Genomic DNA, 17663 nt, shown 5'->3' with positions numbered 1-17663 from the left:
CACTGCACCACTTCAGAGCAAGCAGCTAGACTCCATGGCCACAGAGACCCCTTCCCAATCCCAACCCATGCACAGCGCTCCATGCAGATGGTGCTGAAGTTATATATTTTAGAAAAGGAGCAGCAAGATACAGCACTGCAGATCTTTGTGCAGATCACATCTGTAACTCCTGAACAGTAACTGTGAATCACCCATGCTTTTTTATTTAAGTCTGCCTTTCAGCTACCGAAGATTAAAGTTTACAGTCTTATTTCAATCAGGAATAAAGGTGTCAGACTTGAGGCTATAATACAACTACAGTTTACTACAAACTGAACTTTTGTTCTCTGCTAAGCAGATTATTTAACAAAGGAAGTAGATTTTTTTATGAATGAAGATTATTTTTAGCTCATAGTGTAACCACAAAAGGCAAACACTTTAGCATTACTCTTATTTAAAATATTTTTTTAAGTGTTTAATTTGGAAATTAGGATTTTTTAACTAGGTTTTCTTTTGTACGAACTCTCCCATGCTAAACATAACCAGATCCAAGCACTAGTCAGAACGCCTGGTTTTTTTCGCCACTGAAAGAACACAAGACCTACTAATTTGCACAATACCGTGCCTACGGACCAAAAGCAGTCTTGGCCGTACTAGATGCCATGCTGTGGAAACCGGTAATCCCTGCCCAAAAAGGCATACACTTACATACACACTCGTTTCTCCAATGCAAGTCTTTAAGCCATTCAAAAGATGACTCTAAATGTACGCTAAAGAAACATACATTTTTACATTACGCTGATGCTGTTTGGGCATTGAGAAAATGAAATCTGAGAAATTTTCTAATTTCCAAAACTCATATTTTTAGAAGAATTAACTAAAGGACTTTGTTTCACAAGGTATTAAAGGAATGAAACCTCTTCCCTCCATGCCAGCTACCATCAGGTTCATACCAGACATGCATTTAATAGGGAAAGTGTTAGAACAGTTCTCCCTGGCCTGCTGTTAGAGATGTTTAAGCATACCACTCAACTCAAACACTTTTCACACCAGAAGTAATAATTCCTACAACAGACCTTGGACAAGCTAAGTCAAAGTAATCCACTGTTGGTACTTCACAGAAATAAAGCAAACAGTATCTGAAAGTTTCCAGAAAAAGGGAACAAGGGTGCAATGGTTAAGATGCTTGACGAAAACCTGGCCTTTCCATGTCAGTTCCCAGTTCTAGTACAGATTTCCTCTATGACCTGACAATCCGCCTGGATCTGGCTTTAACAATAAAAAGGTATTTTACTCCCACAGAATAAATGGAATTTGTCTCCATACCACTGAAAATCTGAGTCTTCTTGGCTGTTTTATACTCCACACTGAAGACAGTGAGGATGCTATGTCCTCAAGCCAAATGAGAAAAATTAACGAGGGCTGCATGTCAATATGGATTTTTTTAAATTTCTTTTTTTACAATCATTTACTAGGACCACAGCAAAGCAGCTTGTCTGATGCACCATGCCTGTCACATGGCACGCTAGCAGAAGAGGACTGAATCACAAAGTTTCTCAATCACACTCAGCCATCGTGATGCAACTTCCCTCCCTGCTACGCAGCCCCCACGCTCCCTTGTCAGGCATTGCAAGCTGCCTGACCAGGCAGCTAGGACCTTTCATCCCTCTCTCTTCAGGTTACGAATGAATTAGTGCCTGCCGGATGAAACTAGTCACCAAGCCCTCCCTAGAGGAGAAAGGGATGAATGAAAAACAAATACAGGAACAGACACTTGATTCTAGAAGACAACTAACAAAAAAATTAAGGCGTGAGAGCATAGTGAGCTCAAAGTCTAGAGACCACTACCAGAAGACACCAAGCAGAGCACCTAGAACAGCACCGCTTCTCCTGGGAGGTATTCGGGAAGGCAGGAGCTGCTGTCCAGCAGCTCTGGTGGAGACAGCCTCTGCAGAATTCCTCAGATCCCTTTGCCTGCTTTCTCCTCCTTGCGGCACAGACAATCAGCTTTGGCCAAAGCCAAAGTCAACAAGAAGATCCCTCTTACCCGTTTTCTGAAGCACTTTAAAAGCTGAGTACTTTGGAGCACATCAGTCTTTCCTAGCTAACCTAGGCGCTCACACTGGAACACTCCACGGTGCCAGAAGCCAGTGTTCTTCCTCACAGGTGACTACACCAACAATACACAACATTTTTATTTCACCAAGCCATCTCAACCATACACTTCTTAGAAGTCAGGAGAGTTAAGTCAGTACCAATAAATTTCCAAGTCAATTATACAGTTCAAAGTTTACATAGTAAATCTTTAAACTCTGTAAAGTTGTATTTGTACTTAGCCAACAAGAAAAAGCAGCTTACAAATCTAGCAGTATGTGGCCCCTACTGTCACACTACATACCAAGACAAACATTTCCTCAGTGTACATGCAGCCAAGATCTATTGCTGTCATGTGTGACACTGCTACATGGACACTGGAGTTTATGAGGGCCTGACTTATACCACAGAGTATATTTAAATATAATGCCAAAAAAAGCTGTTTCTCCATAGGTTCAAGAAAATCAGTATTCTACCGGAGATAACACAGTGTTGTGCAAAAGTCAGTTTTACTTTAATAAAAGGTAAAAGTAGCAACTCTTTCAGAGATGGTGGAACTGATGGCAGAAAAATATAGCTAACCTGTCTGAAGAGCCAGTGTGTGGACAAATCTCATACATACAACGGCTGAGACACCTACAATTAAAAAAAAAAAAAGTCAGAGGAATGAATAGGCTAAATGAAACTTAAGCTTAATTGCCCTAGCTAAGAAAATACTGTACAGCTGTAGTGAGTGCATACGGCAAAGAAAACACGTTAACAAATTCTAAAACTGTAACAAAATTCTCAGCAAGCTCAGATGAAGAGGAAGCAGTCAGTTGGCATGGCCAGACAACTAGCAGCACTTCTGTTAGAACAGTTCAGAGTTAACCATCTCCCATTGCTGGAGGCTACGCTACCTCAGCGAGGGAGACAACAGCTTCCTGAAGGGCTCCAAAAGCTCCTCCAACCACAGCACCTGCAGGGATACAGAACCCCGTGGGCAGCCCAGAGCACTAGAGGTAGCAGCAAGCTTTTGGCGCCAATACTGCAGATACTCAAGTTGTTCTTCTTCACCTTAAGTACCAGTGCAGTTTTTAAAACTGCCTCACGGCTTCCCTTTCAAGTTTCAGTGTTTAATTCGCCGAGTAGTTGTTTATCCCTGAACAAGCATAAACAGGCCTCCTCTCCGGGACGAAGCTGCGGTTGTCAGAGGTGCTTGCGGCGCGAGATCACCATCTCCACAGCCCAGCTGACAGAGAAGTGCTCTGCAGCCTCTGCCACCAGCAGCATAACGCACCGACTAATCTGCTGAAAAACGGATGAGATCCTCCGAGTCCTCATCTTGCACTCTGCTGGGAAAGTTTCTCTTTGCTACCTAATGGCTAACGTTCCCCACCGACCCCGCCACTACAAAATAAGGGCACGCGTGCCCGACCAGCGAAGCGCTTTGCGCGCCGGCGCTCGGTCACCAGAACCCGCAGGCAGAGCCGAAGGCCGGGCAGAGCGGACGGAAGAAGCGCGATCGGACTTCTGCCCGAGCTGCTGGAGGTGCCAGCGAGAGCCCGGGCCGGCCTCGGGAGCGGACCGCCGCGGCGGGCGCGAAGCCGGGCAGCGGGAGGGGCTGGGGAACCACCGGGCCGCTGGCTGGGGAGGCGCCGCACGTGTCCGGAGACACCGGCGGCCGGGAGACCCCGGGCAAGCCGCACACGGGCTCTCGGCCGCACGCCCGCCCCCTCCCCGGGCGGCGGGGGCGGCCCCAGCCGCCGGACCCGCCCCGAGCAGCGCGGGGGGCCGCTACTCACGGCAGCGGCCCCGCCACGACCTCCGCGCCCGAGCCGGGCCGGGCCGGGCCGCCCCGCGGGGGCTGCTGCGGGCGGAGGAGAGGCCGGCGCGGCTGAAGGGCGCTGCGGACGGCCGCGCCGAGCCCGAGACGGCGGGGCGCCGCTGGAGGCCCGGCCCGGCCCGGCCCGGCCCGCGGACCCTCCCTCACCTGCCGGGCCGGGCCGGGCCGGGCCCGCCGCCCCGCGGCCCCACTCACCGGCGGCGCCCTCAGCTGAGCCCCATGCCGGCGGGGCGGGCGCGGGACCGGAGCGGCACCGGCTCTCCCCCGCCCCACCCCGCCCGCCCGGCGGCGCGCCCGCGGCTGCCTCGTGAGGCGCGACCGGATCCGCCGCCAACCGGCTCCACGCGCCGGCCGCGCTGGGCGGGGGCAGGGAGGGGAGCGGAAGAGACGTCGCCGCGGCACGCCCCTCCCGCCCCGCCCCGCGCGCCACGCGCGCCACGCGCCGGAAGACCGGGGGGCCGCGCGGCTCCGGGGTTGGGAGGGGGCGGTGGGGGGCGTGGCCTCGCCTGGCGAGGGGGCGGGGCTTTGCCGGGAGGGGCGGGCGGGGGCGGCCGTGGGGCGGGGGGAAGCCGGAGTCGGTGGGGCAGGACGGGGGTCCCTGGGGCAGCGGGGCCCGGGGAGGCCCTCCGGAGATGGGGGGGGCCCTGGGGACCCGCAGGCGTGGGGCAGCGCCGGCGGTCTCGGCCGGGCACGGTGGTGGGCTGCAGGGCCTCACTCCGGGGGGGGGGGGGGGGGGAAGGAGCGGCGGCTCCCGGGGGTCCCCCGGGCCGCAGGTGCCGGCTGTGGGGCGTCCCGCGGGGGCTGGGGGCTGGACGTTGCCCCTAAAAGCCAGAGATCCCCGTGGAGCTGGGGGCCAACTCCTCGAGTTACGCCCCCCCCTCCCCCCGAGTTACACTGGCTGGGCCCTCAGTTGCGGTGGGCTGGGGAGCGGCACCGCGGGGGGCACTGGGCCCAGGCCCTTCGGGCCTCGGCTGGAGGAGCTGACCCCTGTCCCGGGCAGGACTCCGTGCCACGGCAGGCCTGACGGTCGGTCAGCCACGGCACCCGCGGGAGCAGGCTGCTATGTGACTACGAGGGACCCCTGCGTATGTTACGTAGAGGTGAGAGAGGGTGGGGAGCGGCTCAGGGACCCCCCCAGTCCCTTCTGCGACACCCCGGCAGAGGCACCACACAACCCAGTCCCCTCAGTTTGAAAAAGCCAGCAGACCGCTCGTCTCCTTTTCCCCTCAGCCTGACAGGAGTGCCAAGGGGTCTTTCCACAGCCCCCGTCCGCTACACGCCTGCCTTTCGTAACCCATCTCTGCTTCTGTCAGCTGCATTCGCCGTCAGCTAACGATAGGCTTATCTGGAAATGTCGTGGTGTCCAAGGAACGTGCCTAGCGCTCACGTGCTTATTGCTTCCCTCATCGGCAGCCCTCTCCCACGTCACAGCTCTCCACGGCGTGCTCAGCTGGCGCTTGCGTGCGCTCTGCTCTCAGTGCCTAGAAGCTGGCATTTTAATGTTGTAAAATTTACATTGCTCCTGTATGCCCAGCCAAGAAAGCCAGCTGAGGTGGCGTGCCTGATGGCCTACTCGTAATTACCATCCCACTGACTTACGCATTTCTCCAGACACTATACCAGAAATTATTTTGACTATCTTCAGGTAACATATAAAAATAATCAACATTGTAAGGCCAAAAAACAGACATCTGTGTGACTTCACTAAACATACCCTCGGGTAGATGATGGGTTAAGTTTCCAGATGCATCAGTTAAAGATTTTGAAGAGCGCTATAAACCATTTAAGGGATCCGTAAACCACAGTAGGGTCTATATTTTCTCATAGTGCTACTTTTTTTCCAATACTTTTCCCCCATTGCAGATTAAGGGAGCTGTTGACTGTTATATCTCATCACACACAACCCCAGCAGCGACTGAACAGGGGCTACATCCATCTGGCAGAGCATCCCATCGCCCCAGCAGCGCTTTCAGCTTCCCGTGCCAGCTCCAGTGACCCCGCAGCCCTGGGGTGAGTCAGGTCAGCACAGGGATCCAGGAGGAAACTCTGCCAGTAACAAATAAAAATAAAAGAAAGAAAAAAGCGTAGTTTTCTGTTGGCCCAGTGAGCTGAACTGATTCAACAGGCAGGCATGTGACCACTATTTAAGGGAATGAGAGGAAAAGAAAAGGAGAAACAAAACTGCCCCTTTTGGCAGCTACCCGTAGATCAGGCACAATACTGAGCTTCTCTGAGTCAAATCAGAGTGGTCCCCTTCCTCTACTGAAGAAAAAAAAAAGAAAACCATCTGTTTTCTGTTAACATGTTAAATCTAGTACACTCACAGTTTAATTCTGTGTTGACTGCGTGCTTCAGCAACCTCCTTACTGCTTTTGCCAAAGGTTGGCATCTGCCTAGCCAGCTTTGGTTCCTGCTTACCTGGGACACATCAGTTACTGTTTTTTATATAATGACTCAATCATTAATTCCCCTGATTCTCTGGAAATTCAGTGATGCAGTATTTGCTGAGAAATCAGCGCTAAGGGTTTGGTGATCTTCTCAGGCAATTTTGAAAATACTTTTGTGTGCAAGTTTTAAAGATGGGTATTAACCAGTGTTTTTCATTCACTCTGGCTACACGTGGAAGAGAAAGATACCTCCCTTAAATATGGGGACATCATTCTGTGCATTTTCCAAACAAAGAACAGAAAAATTTACTGAATAATTTCAGCTTTTTTTCACTGAATTGTGTTACTGAATTATTGTCTTTGTCTAACATCCAACCTAAATCACTGCTAGGATTTGCTTTGTACCTGAAGGAAACGCCACTGGGTGGTGATCAGTCGTGTTGGCCATACATATTTTCACTGAATTTCCTTAATTTATTACCCCTGTTTCCAAACTGTTGATCTATCCATTGCTATCAGCTTGCCAAATTTCCATCTATATAGAATACTTTATTGTTGCCTATACCTCCCCTTTTGAGCAGGATGTTTTAGTTCACTTTAAAACCAGAAAAGCCTCCTTTGGTGACATTGAAATCATGAGCATTGGAGTCATCCAAAAACACATTGGTGAAGAACTCCCCCAATTAGCATTCAGATCACTCTGAAGTATTTCCTCAGGCTTGGTTTTGCTCATAACTGCTTTTAGCCTTTCAGTGGTGGGCAGCAGTGTCCCCAGTAGAGTCATACGAAGGCAGGGAAATTGAAATGGGTACCATTCTGCCCACATATTGATGGAAAGAGAAAAACAGGCAAAACACGTAAGCAGAAGTAGCAGACATCCATACAGACCAAAAACATGACTATGATGAGGAGAAGCCAAAGAGGAGACTTTTTTGACTAAGTATTGACTAGTAAAGAGAGTCTACCATATGACTCAAACGAAAAATATTACAAAGTTATTAGTGCCATTAAACAGAGGCTCTTATTCTGTCATTCCCTATTTGTAATAAGAATAAAAAGATTTGCTTTGATACATACATTTCTATGTTCTTCATCAAAATTCCTGTAGTCATTTTCAATTACAGATTAATTTCTCATCACATTTTTCAACCCATTGCATGTTCTAATGTATTATCTTTATCCTCATTAGAAGGTTTCCCTTAATACCTAACTGCTTTTCTTTTTCAGTCACTGGCAAATTTCAACTCGTTTATTGCTTCACAAACCTCAAACCATGCAGGCTTTTATTAATTCAGAGATTAATTTTGTGGTTGGCACGTTCCCCTCCACCCATCTCCTTAAGCTGTTTCTCAGCTGCTTTCCAGCTCTCTTGGCGTCACTCTGGTTTGTACTGCTGGAAGAGCCTGGCAACCCCTGCTCTCCTGCAGCATCGCTAGCTGCAGCTTCTCTAGGGAAGGGATGGTTCACAGGGCATCACAAGTTATTTCCAGGTATAGACCTAGAAATCATGGTGTTCAGTGCTTTTAAAGCATCAGGTGTTCAACCTGGTAGAAACAAGAAAAAAAAATGACAAGAGAAACAACAGGTTTTCTTTGTTCAGTTCACCTTACTGAGAGTGGTTAACAGGAGGAAATGAGCCAGAGCACAAAATCCAGCAATGTCACCGCTTCTGGCAATGTTATGGGCATTCACAGCCAGTGAAATTCCTCAAGACTTTGCTCAATAATGTGGGAGCAGGCAAGCAGCTTGAGGCTTGAGGACAGAAGGAGCAGTAAGTTCTGCAGCCTTTCTTAGCAGGCTTCCCATGACTGTTTTGATTTCATAGTTACATATATTCCACCTGAACTGGGTACAGGTACCACAGTAAAACTTACCAGCTCCTTTACAACTTTCTGTGACTAGAACATTTTTCACACATGACATCTCTTGATTGCACCCTCCCACTACCTTTTCCCCAGTGTTGAGGGCATACGCTGTTTTCCGTGTCCAGCTTTGCCTCACCAAACCCTGCACTCTCCCAGGCAAGGCACAGATCTGCTGAACGATGCTCATTAGGTTTATGGCATTTAGTGAGTCTCAGGCTGACTAATCACTTTTTATGTGCTTTCCCAGTCTGACTGTACGCACTGTTATCTCTCATCTTAAACTGTAAATCCTTCAGGGCAGAGACCAGCTTTGTTACCTGTTGTATATTACCTAGCTGACAGAGGGCCAAGGATTTTACATGCTTCGGCAGTAAACAGTGTAAATATTTTGCTTTAAGAACATTTGCAAAGTTTTTCTTCTTTGCACATGATTTCTAAATCAGCCAGGACAAGAACCTATCTGGAGATCACATTTGTGTACAAAATCTATCTTGTGCCAAAACTAAGATATCCAAGTAGCAGAGAAAATAAATCAAAACCTACTGTTTATTTATTCAGTCTCTTTAATGTGTATATATTAGTGTGTTCCACCCTGCCTTTTCTGGTGGGGCTGTATAAATATGTGCCTTAGCTCAGAGGAGGTTATGGGACCCACCTCCGCGGTGCACAGGCGCCCAGCTGGCCACATCTGGTCCCAGAAGCTGCAAGCACACCTCTGCTTAGCCCTGTGCCACCCAGCCCTCCCTGGGGACAGCCGTGGGGCCTCCTGTGGGACACCGCTGGCCCTGTTCCTTTGACTTTCCTGGCAAGGGTGTTATACGCTCAGGGGATAAATTCCCCTGGCCCACTGTCTCTAATCCCCATACATCCTTAGGCAAATAGAAGAAGCCTCGTAAGAAACGGGGCTGAGAGTGGATAAGGCTCCATGCCTTCCCCGAGTCACAGAGGGGAAGGAATTGGCTGTGGGTGGACATGACATTCCTCCTCCTACCTTTATGTATTTTCCCTGACCTCAGTTGCTTGCAGGCTCTGCCAGCTGAGATTTTCAAGTTCAGTAGGTTGGCAACAGCAACAGCATCACTGCCATGCTGGGCTCTTGGATGTGGGCATGGGATCTGCACGGGAACATCTGACTCTCGAACTGAGTGCCAGAGCTCCTGAACGCACAGACAGGTACATGGTGACCCATGAAATAGTGGTTAGCAATCTGCAGTTACAGTTTCACTCTTCAAGAGGATGATTCACATGCAGTTGGAAGCCACAAGTCTTTAAAAGTCTCCTTTGAAAGCTCCTTAAACTACTTTGGCAAGCCTGAGTTGTTAAACAATTTTTTATCTCTTCTCTGCCAGAAGAGCTTGTGAAACAGCTTAAAGAGCAACTTGTACAAAGTGTCCAAGATTGTCACAGATGAAGCCTCTCTTTTCTCTTGTGCCACCCAATCCTTATTCCCCTCTTTCCCCAGACATCCAGATCTTTTTGGTTTAAAATAGCCTGGCTAGTTATTTCCATTACAACAGCAGCATATCTAATAAGTCACATGCCTTCAGCAGCAGTCAGAGTGAAAGGGGAATTCATTGCTTCATTTACTCAAACAAGATCTTAAATAGTCACTTTTTATAGTGGATGGAATAAATAATACTGTGCTTTCCCATTCCTCTCACTAGCCCCACAACTGCCATGGGAAGCAGTAAAGGAGGTGCCAGGTTACTTCCCAGGCCCTTTGAAGACTATTCCCTCTGCAGAAGTTACCATCCCCTCTCCTCTCCTGGCTCCCTGCTTTCACAAAGCCATAGCTGAATCACTGTGCAGCTACTTGAAATGTCCTTTTTGTTGGTACTTGTCAGAAGTCTTTCAGTCAATAGGACTGTCAGACTTTGCCTGGCCCGTATCATGCCTAAAAAAAAGTGGGATCTGAGTGCCTTTACCTGCTTTCATGCTTCCACCGTATTATTTCTTAATGCTGCCATGCAGCACACACCCAAAAGCTCGCTGATGGATCGTTTCCACTGAGGACACCAGCCTCCTGATGGCTTGCACAGGGCTTGTCACATCCAGCCCCTGGGCCAGACTGAAATCCTTGGGCACCACATCAGCACTGTGATAGTAACAGCAGAGCAAAGGTTGTCGCACTATGAAGGAGGGTTGAGTTTGGGAGCAGTTCTCCCAGCCTGAGGGAAAAATTGCCAAGGGGACCCAGCAGGTACCTGCAAAGGTACTGACTTCACTGGGAAGTATCCCACTAAATGGGGGGAGCTCCACCCACACCAATGGACAGCATAACCGCAATACTAGGTAACCTATTTACAGATAAACTACCCCAGGACAGCTGAGAAAAATAAAGCAACTATCTAAACAGAGTTTAAAAAAAAAATATGCAGGCAAACCTCAAACACAAGACTCTTGAGAAACCATCACTTTTACCTTGCAGAGTACAATTGGCAAAGGGTGACTGCTTGTGCATTTATTACTTGGCTGCAAGTAAGGGGACTGTGAAATGAATCTGCCTCTCACTGTCCACCCAGCGCAGAGGACAGATTCAAGCTCTGGCAACTTTCCTAGCTAGAGAAGGAGAGATCCTCTCCAGCTGAAGAATGCACACACACCGCTAATGGACCTTGCCATCTAGCAGCGCGATGTTTTGATTTCATATTAGAATTGCTTGAAAATAGGGCCTTTAATACCTCTATTGTTGTACGTTTCTCCCTCAAAGTATGTTTAAAGGACTTAATCGGACTCATTTCCTTAATTTCGAGCATATCTCTGAAAACGTATTATCCCAGGCTGATGGCATCAAAGAGTGAATTAGGAATAAAGCCAAGTGAATAAAAACAAAGATATTTCCTTTCAGTTACTGTGCAGCCTTCACAGGCTGCAGAGCATTAGAGCTGCTGAAATACCACTGGCACATTCTTCAAGATCTGCAAATTAGTGCCTTGCTTTTATACCCTTGGCGGGAAGCAGGGATACAATCCTTGTTACACTTAGCCCGACGAGGGCTGCGCCGTGATGAGCAGCTTTAGATTTGCAGCACCAGAAAAATGTCTTTGAACTATTTCTGTTTGGGTTCCCAGTTTCAGAGACATATATATGATAGCAAAGTTCCCTATTGAACCAAAAAAACCCTGGATGTGATTTTTATAGCATATGCAACAGTTGCTTTCACCTTCTATCCTTTGACTTCAATTGCAGAGAAGCAGCAGCTCTTGCAGCCATCCTGAGCCACACTGAAGGTCCATGCAGACCACCGTCCTGGCCATCTCTGACAGGAGCTGGCCCAGAGCAGGCAAGCATGCAGTAAGGAGCTGAAGTGCACTGAAACCCAGGGTGAGGAGACAGTTGGCATAACCTCCCATCAGGGAATCAAAAACAAATCTGCCTTTTACTGCCATGCCACCAGGGACTGCAACATGGGCAGGACGGGGTGTGGGGTGGCATCCACAGCTTCTCCAGGGGTTCATCACAGATCTCAAACCAAGACGCCCCTGTCCTCCCAGGCTAAGGAACAACTCCTAACCCCTGCTGTGCCTGGAGACAGGACACAATTTTAACAGCGTGGTCCAGGGCAGAGCAAGCAGAGTTATTGCTGAAGTGACTTATGCAACCTTGTTCTCACAGCACCTCCTGGGAAACTGCCCAGCAGACTGGCGGACGGTGCTGTTACAACAAAGCGGAGCGCTGGGAAGCCTTTCTTCTGCTTCATGCTCTCCAGAGCAAGGCTGGGCCATGCCTGCTTTCAGAGAGCACAGAAAGCCTGCGTGCATCTCCTCTCCCTGGCACGGCGCCTTGGAGAAGGAAGCTAGGCAGGCTATGCTGTCTGGTCATTTGGCCCGCTGTCAGTCATTCTCATTAATAACTTTTTCATCTCAGTTATTTCAACTAAATGGGCAAAGTCCACAAGTTTATTACGGTCTGAGAAGCTGTGCTTCTGCAATGCCCTCTGCCGCCCCAGTGGCTCCCCGTTCGCCCTGCAGACCGGCAGCATCGCTGCCATCAGGACCGGCGTGCCCAGCCCGCGTGGCCCGGCACCAGCTGGAACAGAGCAGGAGCTAAATGTGCTGATGGGCAAAGAACATCTTGTGCAAGGGCCAGAGAAGATCAGCTCACCCCCAAGACACTGAAAAGCAGTTTCTAGGGCGGGCAGAAAGCCTTGAGAACACAAGCAGCACAGTCTGGTGGTAACTGCAGAGCAACAAGAGGCAGGCAGCTCTGCACAAGGGATGCCTGCTGTTGGCCTTGGTGAGGTGTACCTGCGCGCTGGGCTGGTGGGCACAGCAGCATCCAAAGGCTCCTGCTTGGGAAAGGCTTGGAGAAATGCAGGGCTACCTGCCACAGAGCCCAGGCCTGGGGTTCTGTCTCCAGTTCTCCTCCCTTCCTGAGCTCCCCAAATGAGGCAGGGGAGCATCCCCAGCATGGGAGCCCAGTTCCCCCACGTCAGGCAGGCTGGGTTTGCTGGCAGGCAGCAGCACCCCAGAGCACTGGGGAGGGCAGGCAGCAGGCAGAGCTGCATGGCTGGGGAGCCCCGGAGCTACAGCCAGCCCCATGCACAAACGTGCACGAACCAGCTTTACAAAACACAAGGTGAGATCATGTTTGAGGCTCACTTTGCTCTTCTGAAACTACAGACTTCAGAAGTTACCTGCTTTTCCTTTGCACGCTGCTTTCCAAGCCACACTGCTCAGGCTCCCTCCATCTCTCCAGACTTTCCTCAGTAACAGCCGGCCCTGGAAACAGTGCTGTGAAGAAGCTGGGGAGGACAGCCACTTGCTGACAGGAGCCAGAGTTTTCCGTGCCCAGCCAAGGTAGCACCATGACAGAGCTCGGCCGTGCTGCAGACTGACAGAAATGGGCAGCTCTGGGCTCTCTGCTTCCCCCAGCCCATGCCAGAAGATGGTTTCCCCATGCTCTCCCTCCCACAGCTCAGCAGGGTGACAGCTCCAAAGCCACCACCTCTAAGCACCAGCTAAAGCTGCTGGATCCCTTCCACCATCCCTTGCTCTCTGGGGTCCTTTCTTTTGCATCTGTAAGGTATGAGCATAAGAAATGACTAATTACTTTTGCAGCTCTGCCCTACAGAAGCAAGCTCATCTACCTCCTCAGGACAGGTCATGCCCTGACAACCATCTGGCTGCTTGATTGCTCCAGACACCTCTTGGGGCTCTGCAGACAGCGCAGGCTCCAGGGCATGAGGAGACAAGCAGTTGCTGAGTAGCTATGGGGTGAAGCAGATTTCACCCCCCTCCCCCAGGCTGAGCGTGCGGCAGCATGCTCTTGGTGCCTGGGAAACCCAAAGAGAAGACTGTGCAAGGAAGAGGGGTGCTTGCGTGACAGCACCTGGTCGCACATGCGTGCAAAGGAATGCACCCATGTGCACACGCCTATGCACCGCACTGGGGCTTCCTGCAGCCTTACCGCAAGGCAGCATAGCATGTGCTGACAGGACCTCCCCAAAGAGCTGTGTCCATGGAAAGGATGTTCTTGGGGCTCTTCAGGGCTTCATCCAAGACATCTGGCCAAACTGCTCCAGCAGCTGTGCCTGACACCCAGGGACCTGGCTGGACCCTCCTTCCCTCCTGTCCACAGCTACAAAACCAGCAGAGATGAATGTCCCCCTTCCAGCCCAAAGCAGGTGAGCTCAAGTCACTCCATGGAGCAGAGGACACCCAGCAAATGTACTGAAACCATTAGGTCTGCTCAAACCTGACCTGGTGCCAGCCCTGTCCCTGGCCAGGCTGGTGAGCTTGGCTGAGCAGAGCATCCCCTGCACACCTCTCGGGGAGGGTGAGCCAAGCAGACAGATGTGGCTATAGCCCTTCAGGAAAAGCCTCCTCCAAAACTGCGCCCACTCAGAGCATTCCCACCCTGGCTATTGTTTTGGGAATGGCTGGAAAATGTCAGCAGGGCGCTGGGTGCGGGTGGGGGGTCAGGAAAAAGGAAAAACAGATGATTAGATTTTTTTTTAAATCAGCCAATAAATTATATTAACTTTTCCATTGACCTTTTGTCGGGTCACATTATCAGACTGGTGAATGTGGTTCATGAAGATAGTATTATGCTCAGATTTCAAACTGTGCAGAAAGTGCATCCCAAGCAATATGCCAAAATGGAAACACTGGCTCTGCTGGAGGGGTGTGCTGCTCGTTACCCTCCTGAGGAAGGCCAGATCCAGCACCTACAAATATTATATATATTATTAAAAAGGTCTGGTTCCCAGGGAGGCTGGGGATTTCATAAGGTCTGGCTTTGTCAGTGGTGCCATTTAGTGCTTTCTTCTTGAGATTGTTGTGGCACTGGAGCTGCCTGCGGAGGGACTGGCTTGCAGCAAGCAGCTGAGATCGCCTTCCTGCCCGTGCTTGGCCAGCGAGCCATGGTGCAGACAGCTGGGATCGGGCAGCTTTCCTCGGCCAGGGCATGAACACTGGCCTTGCATCACGGTGCTGCCTTTAGGACGGGATAACATTCAAAGCACGGGAGGGAAGAGGGTGTGAGGGTGCAGCTACGTGCATTAGGTGCCTGCAAGGGTAAGGGCGAGTGCTGATGATCCTGGCTGCCCCAGCCTCAGGCAGGGCTTACCAGGCGTTGGCAGGACTGCAGCATTGTGCCGCATCGTGTGGGCTCCGTATCACGAAGCCAGTGACAACAGCTTCTTCTGCAGGCATGGCACCTTCCAGGAGTGCCAGCAAGGAGCAGGGAGCGTGCCAGCCTGCAGGAGCCAGCATGACCCTGCTGTCCCCAGGGCTGTCCTGGTCCTCGGGGCTCAGAGAGCCGCTTTGTCCCTTGGACTGCAGCCCTGGCACAGACAGAGGCCTCCTCTCACCCACTGCCAGCCCAGCAAGGCCAAAATTAGCCTCCCCTGCGTGTGTGCCGGGTAGAAGAGCCACAATTGTATCTCAGGAAAGCATTATTGTACTCCACGAGCCCTATCTTATCAGGGAAAGGAGAATGGGACTTTGACATATTGCCTCTGTCGCGGCCGGGGTAAGCACATGATTTTCGGTAATCGCCCACCCTGGCCGCAGCAACACCACAGCCACTATTGTTCCCGGCCCCAACACTGCACCGTGCGGGGTCTGGGCAGCTGCGACCCTCCCGAAGGCGAAAGAGCATGGGGGGCCCTGGCCCCGCTCATTTGGCTGCGCCCTGTACATTGTGTCTGCAGGTGGGAATGCGGTTGAAGTTAGGTTGATCCCTTTGTCGGGAGCCTTCAAGTGCTGATAAGGTGACATCACCCGCCGGGAGGGGAGCAGGGACTTGAACTCTTTTGCAAGGGGAGATGGTTATCAGCGGGCTCTGGCAGGGCTGCGCTCCCTCTTCAGCCCCGCAGCTGGAAGCAGAGCCACCCTCCGAGCCTCTGACACGATAGGGTTTGTTTTGCTTTGCACAATGGCTGCTCAGATCCTGTCCAACAGCAGCGCAAGAGTGGTACAGGGCACTTCAAAGGCAGTCAGTCAGCTTCACGCTGCCATGGCACGAAGGACCCAGTGCAGCCAGTGGCTGTCCTGACCATCTCAGGGACTCTCAGCCTGACCACAAGGACAGCTCAGTGCCTGAAACACCAGTTGCAACAGGAGACACGTTGTTCCCAGTCCCAGGGCAAAGAAGTTCATCGCCTGAAGAGCTTATGTCATCTCACCGGGAAGCCCAAGAGCAGCCCACAAGCCCACCTCCGCCTGCAGACCATCCCTGCAGGGAGGAGAGCAGGTCACTCCTGCCATCTCTCCACTCCCTGCTGCTGCAAGGCTGCCTGGGGACCCTCCCCAGCAGGGCTGGGAGGGCCAAAAGAACCTCTTGAGTGGATCCAGACACCCCACAAACCACGTCCCCTGGCAGAGCAGGGAGCAGCGGGTGCTCGGCTCACCTCTGCTGCAAGCCACAAGGCAGGAAAGACCCCAAAGGCGACTGTGACAGCCATGGGGACAGCCAGCACAAGCCTGCAATGATGTCCCACGGGGGACGCCTGGCTGGCATGCTCGGTTCACTTGCCTGGGAGAGGTAACAGCATAGGGGCCATGCCAGGTGCATGCAGCCAACCTCATTGTGCGACTGCTTGTGCAACACATGGCTGCAGCAGGTCTGGCCTGGCAGCAGTGCTGGGAATGCACCAGTGTGCTCTGTGTTGGGAAGAGCTCTTCATCTCCTTAAGTATGACTGTGGTTGCTGGGGAGGTGATCTCCGTCAGAGGTGCTGGTGCCAGCGGTAGCTCCCCAAGTACCCCAGCAGAAGCAGCCAACAAGGACTACAGGGAGTGGGCAGAGAGATTACAGCAAACTGAGCTGCACAGGTGTGCAACACCTGCCGGGTCTTACGGTGCTTTGTGCCCTTCTTCGGTCTGCTGTCGGGTCCTGCTCCCCAAGGTAGGATGAAGAGACAGACTGCCAGATGCTGCAAGCATCACAACCATCTGACCAGAGCTGCTGCTGTCCTGATTCCTGCACATCTCCCTATGCCTACAGCTCAGTCCTCCACTTGCCAGAGCTGGGCCATCAGTGTAAAACCAAAGGGGAAAAAAACCAGGTGGATTGAATACAAAATCTGAAAGGGCTGAGAACACTGATCTCCCCTTGCTGCACCCCGGGGCAGAGAGCAAGTGTAGCCCCTGCAGAGGTGCAAACCACAGTAATGTGTGATGTGCCGGAGCCCCAGCACCCTCCCACACAGCTTCTCCTTTCACCGGGGTCCCTGCAGCCTGCAGCAACCCCTTCCGCAGCCTGAGCAAATGCCATTGTGCCCCTTTGCAGCTCCCATCCTGGGAACCCCCCACCAGGCACCGCACCCATCCCACTGTTGTCTGAAGTTCAACTGTTAATGACGGGACGCAAAAGCAGCTCTTGGGGCAGACCAGAGACTCGCTTCTGGGGCCAAAGCAGAGCAGGGCAGTGCAGGGTGACCTCCTGCAGCCTGCCCTGCTGCTCCCAGTGGCCACAGCCCAGGGGCTTCCTGAGCTGGAGGGGCAGCCCTGGCCTGCCTCCCTGATCTGTGCTCATCATTCATCCCAGACTCACTGCCCAAAATAGCCCACAATGATTTCCGCAGTTAATTTGGGCCTGCTCTGAGCCTGCAGGCTGTAATCTGAACTCATCTTGGGCCAGCTTCATTTCAGACCTCCCTGTCCCCATGCTCTGAGACACAGCAGAGGCACTTGTCCTTTCCTTTCCTCTGCTACTCCAGTGGTACCCACCCCCCATCACATCCCCTCTTTGGGACAGGACACCTCTTCAGAGGCTCACCTCCATCCTTACTCAGATGCCATCCGTGCCCCTTGCTCCTCTTCTTGTGGCCTACGTAGCTCCAAGCGCTCTGGAGGGGTGGATGCCCAGCACTATACACACACCAGCATAGCACAGATTTCCTTGCAGCCCTTGCCCTAGCAGCTCCTACACAGCACTGCGCTCCCACAACGAGCCTCCTCTACAGCAGCAGCTAATCCTGCTCCCAGCCCTGCCGGCGTGGACACGCTCTCTGTCCCTGTCCCCACCACTCTGACACGTAATATCACCTGTCACTCTGTCCCCCAGC

The 17663-nt window shown here is 51.8% G+C and overlaps 1 protein-coding gene across 5 annotated transcripts in view; it reads right to left on the bottom strand.

Moving 5' to 3' along the window:
* ATP13A3 (ATPase 13A3) overlaps positions 1-4258 on the bottom strand; it is a 61146-nt gene extending 56888 nt beyond the window's left edge. For 3 of the 5 annotated variants that reach the window (XM_069792360.1, XM_069792363.1, XM_069792365.1), the window contains exons 1-2: positions 4094-4258; positions 2656-2709 (exon numbers count right to left, since the gene is read on the bottom strand). In XM_069792360.1, the coding sequence (XP_069648461.1) occupies positions 2656-2693 (38 nt within the window). In that variant the 5' untranslated portion in view covers positions 2694-2709; positions 4094-4258. Of the gene's footprint in view, positions 1-2655; positions 2710-4045 lie in introns of all 5 variants that reach the window. The other 2 variants (XM_069792362.1, XM_069792364.1) reach the window with 2 other exon arrangements.
* Between the last annotated feature and the right edge of the window lie 13405 nt (positions 4259-17663).

The sequence above is a fragment of the Haliaeetus albicilla genome, chromosome 9 (genome assembly GCF_947461875.1).
Source record: "Haliaeetus albicilla chromosome 9, bHalAlb1.1, whole genome shotgun sequence".
NCBI classification, from domain to species: Eukaryota; Metazoa; Chordata; class Aves; order Accipitriformes; family Accipitridae; genus Haliaeetus; species Haliaeetus albicilla.
Note: the sequence above shows the minus strand (reverse complement) of the source record. Positions and strands in the feature narration are given on the sequence as shown.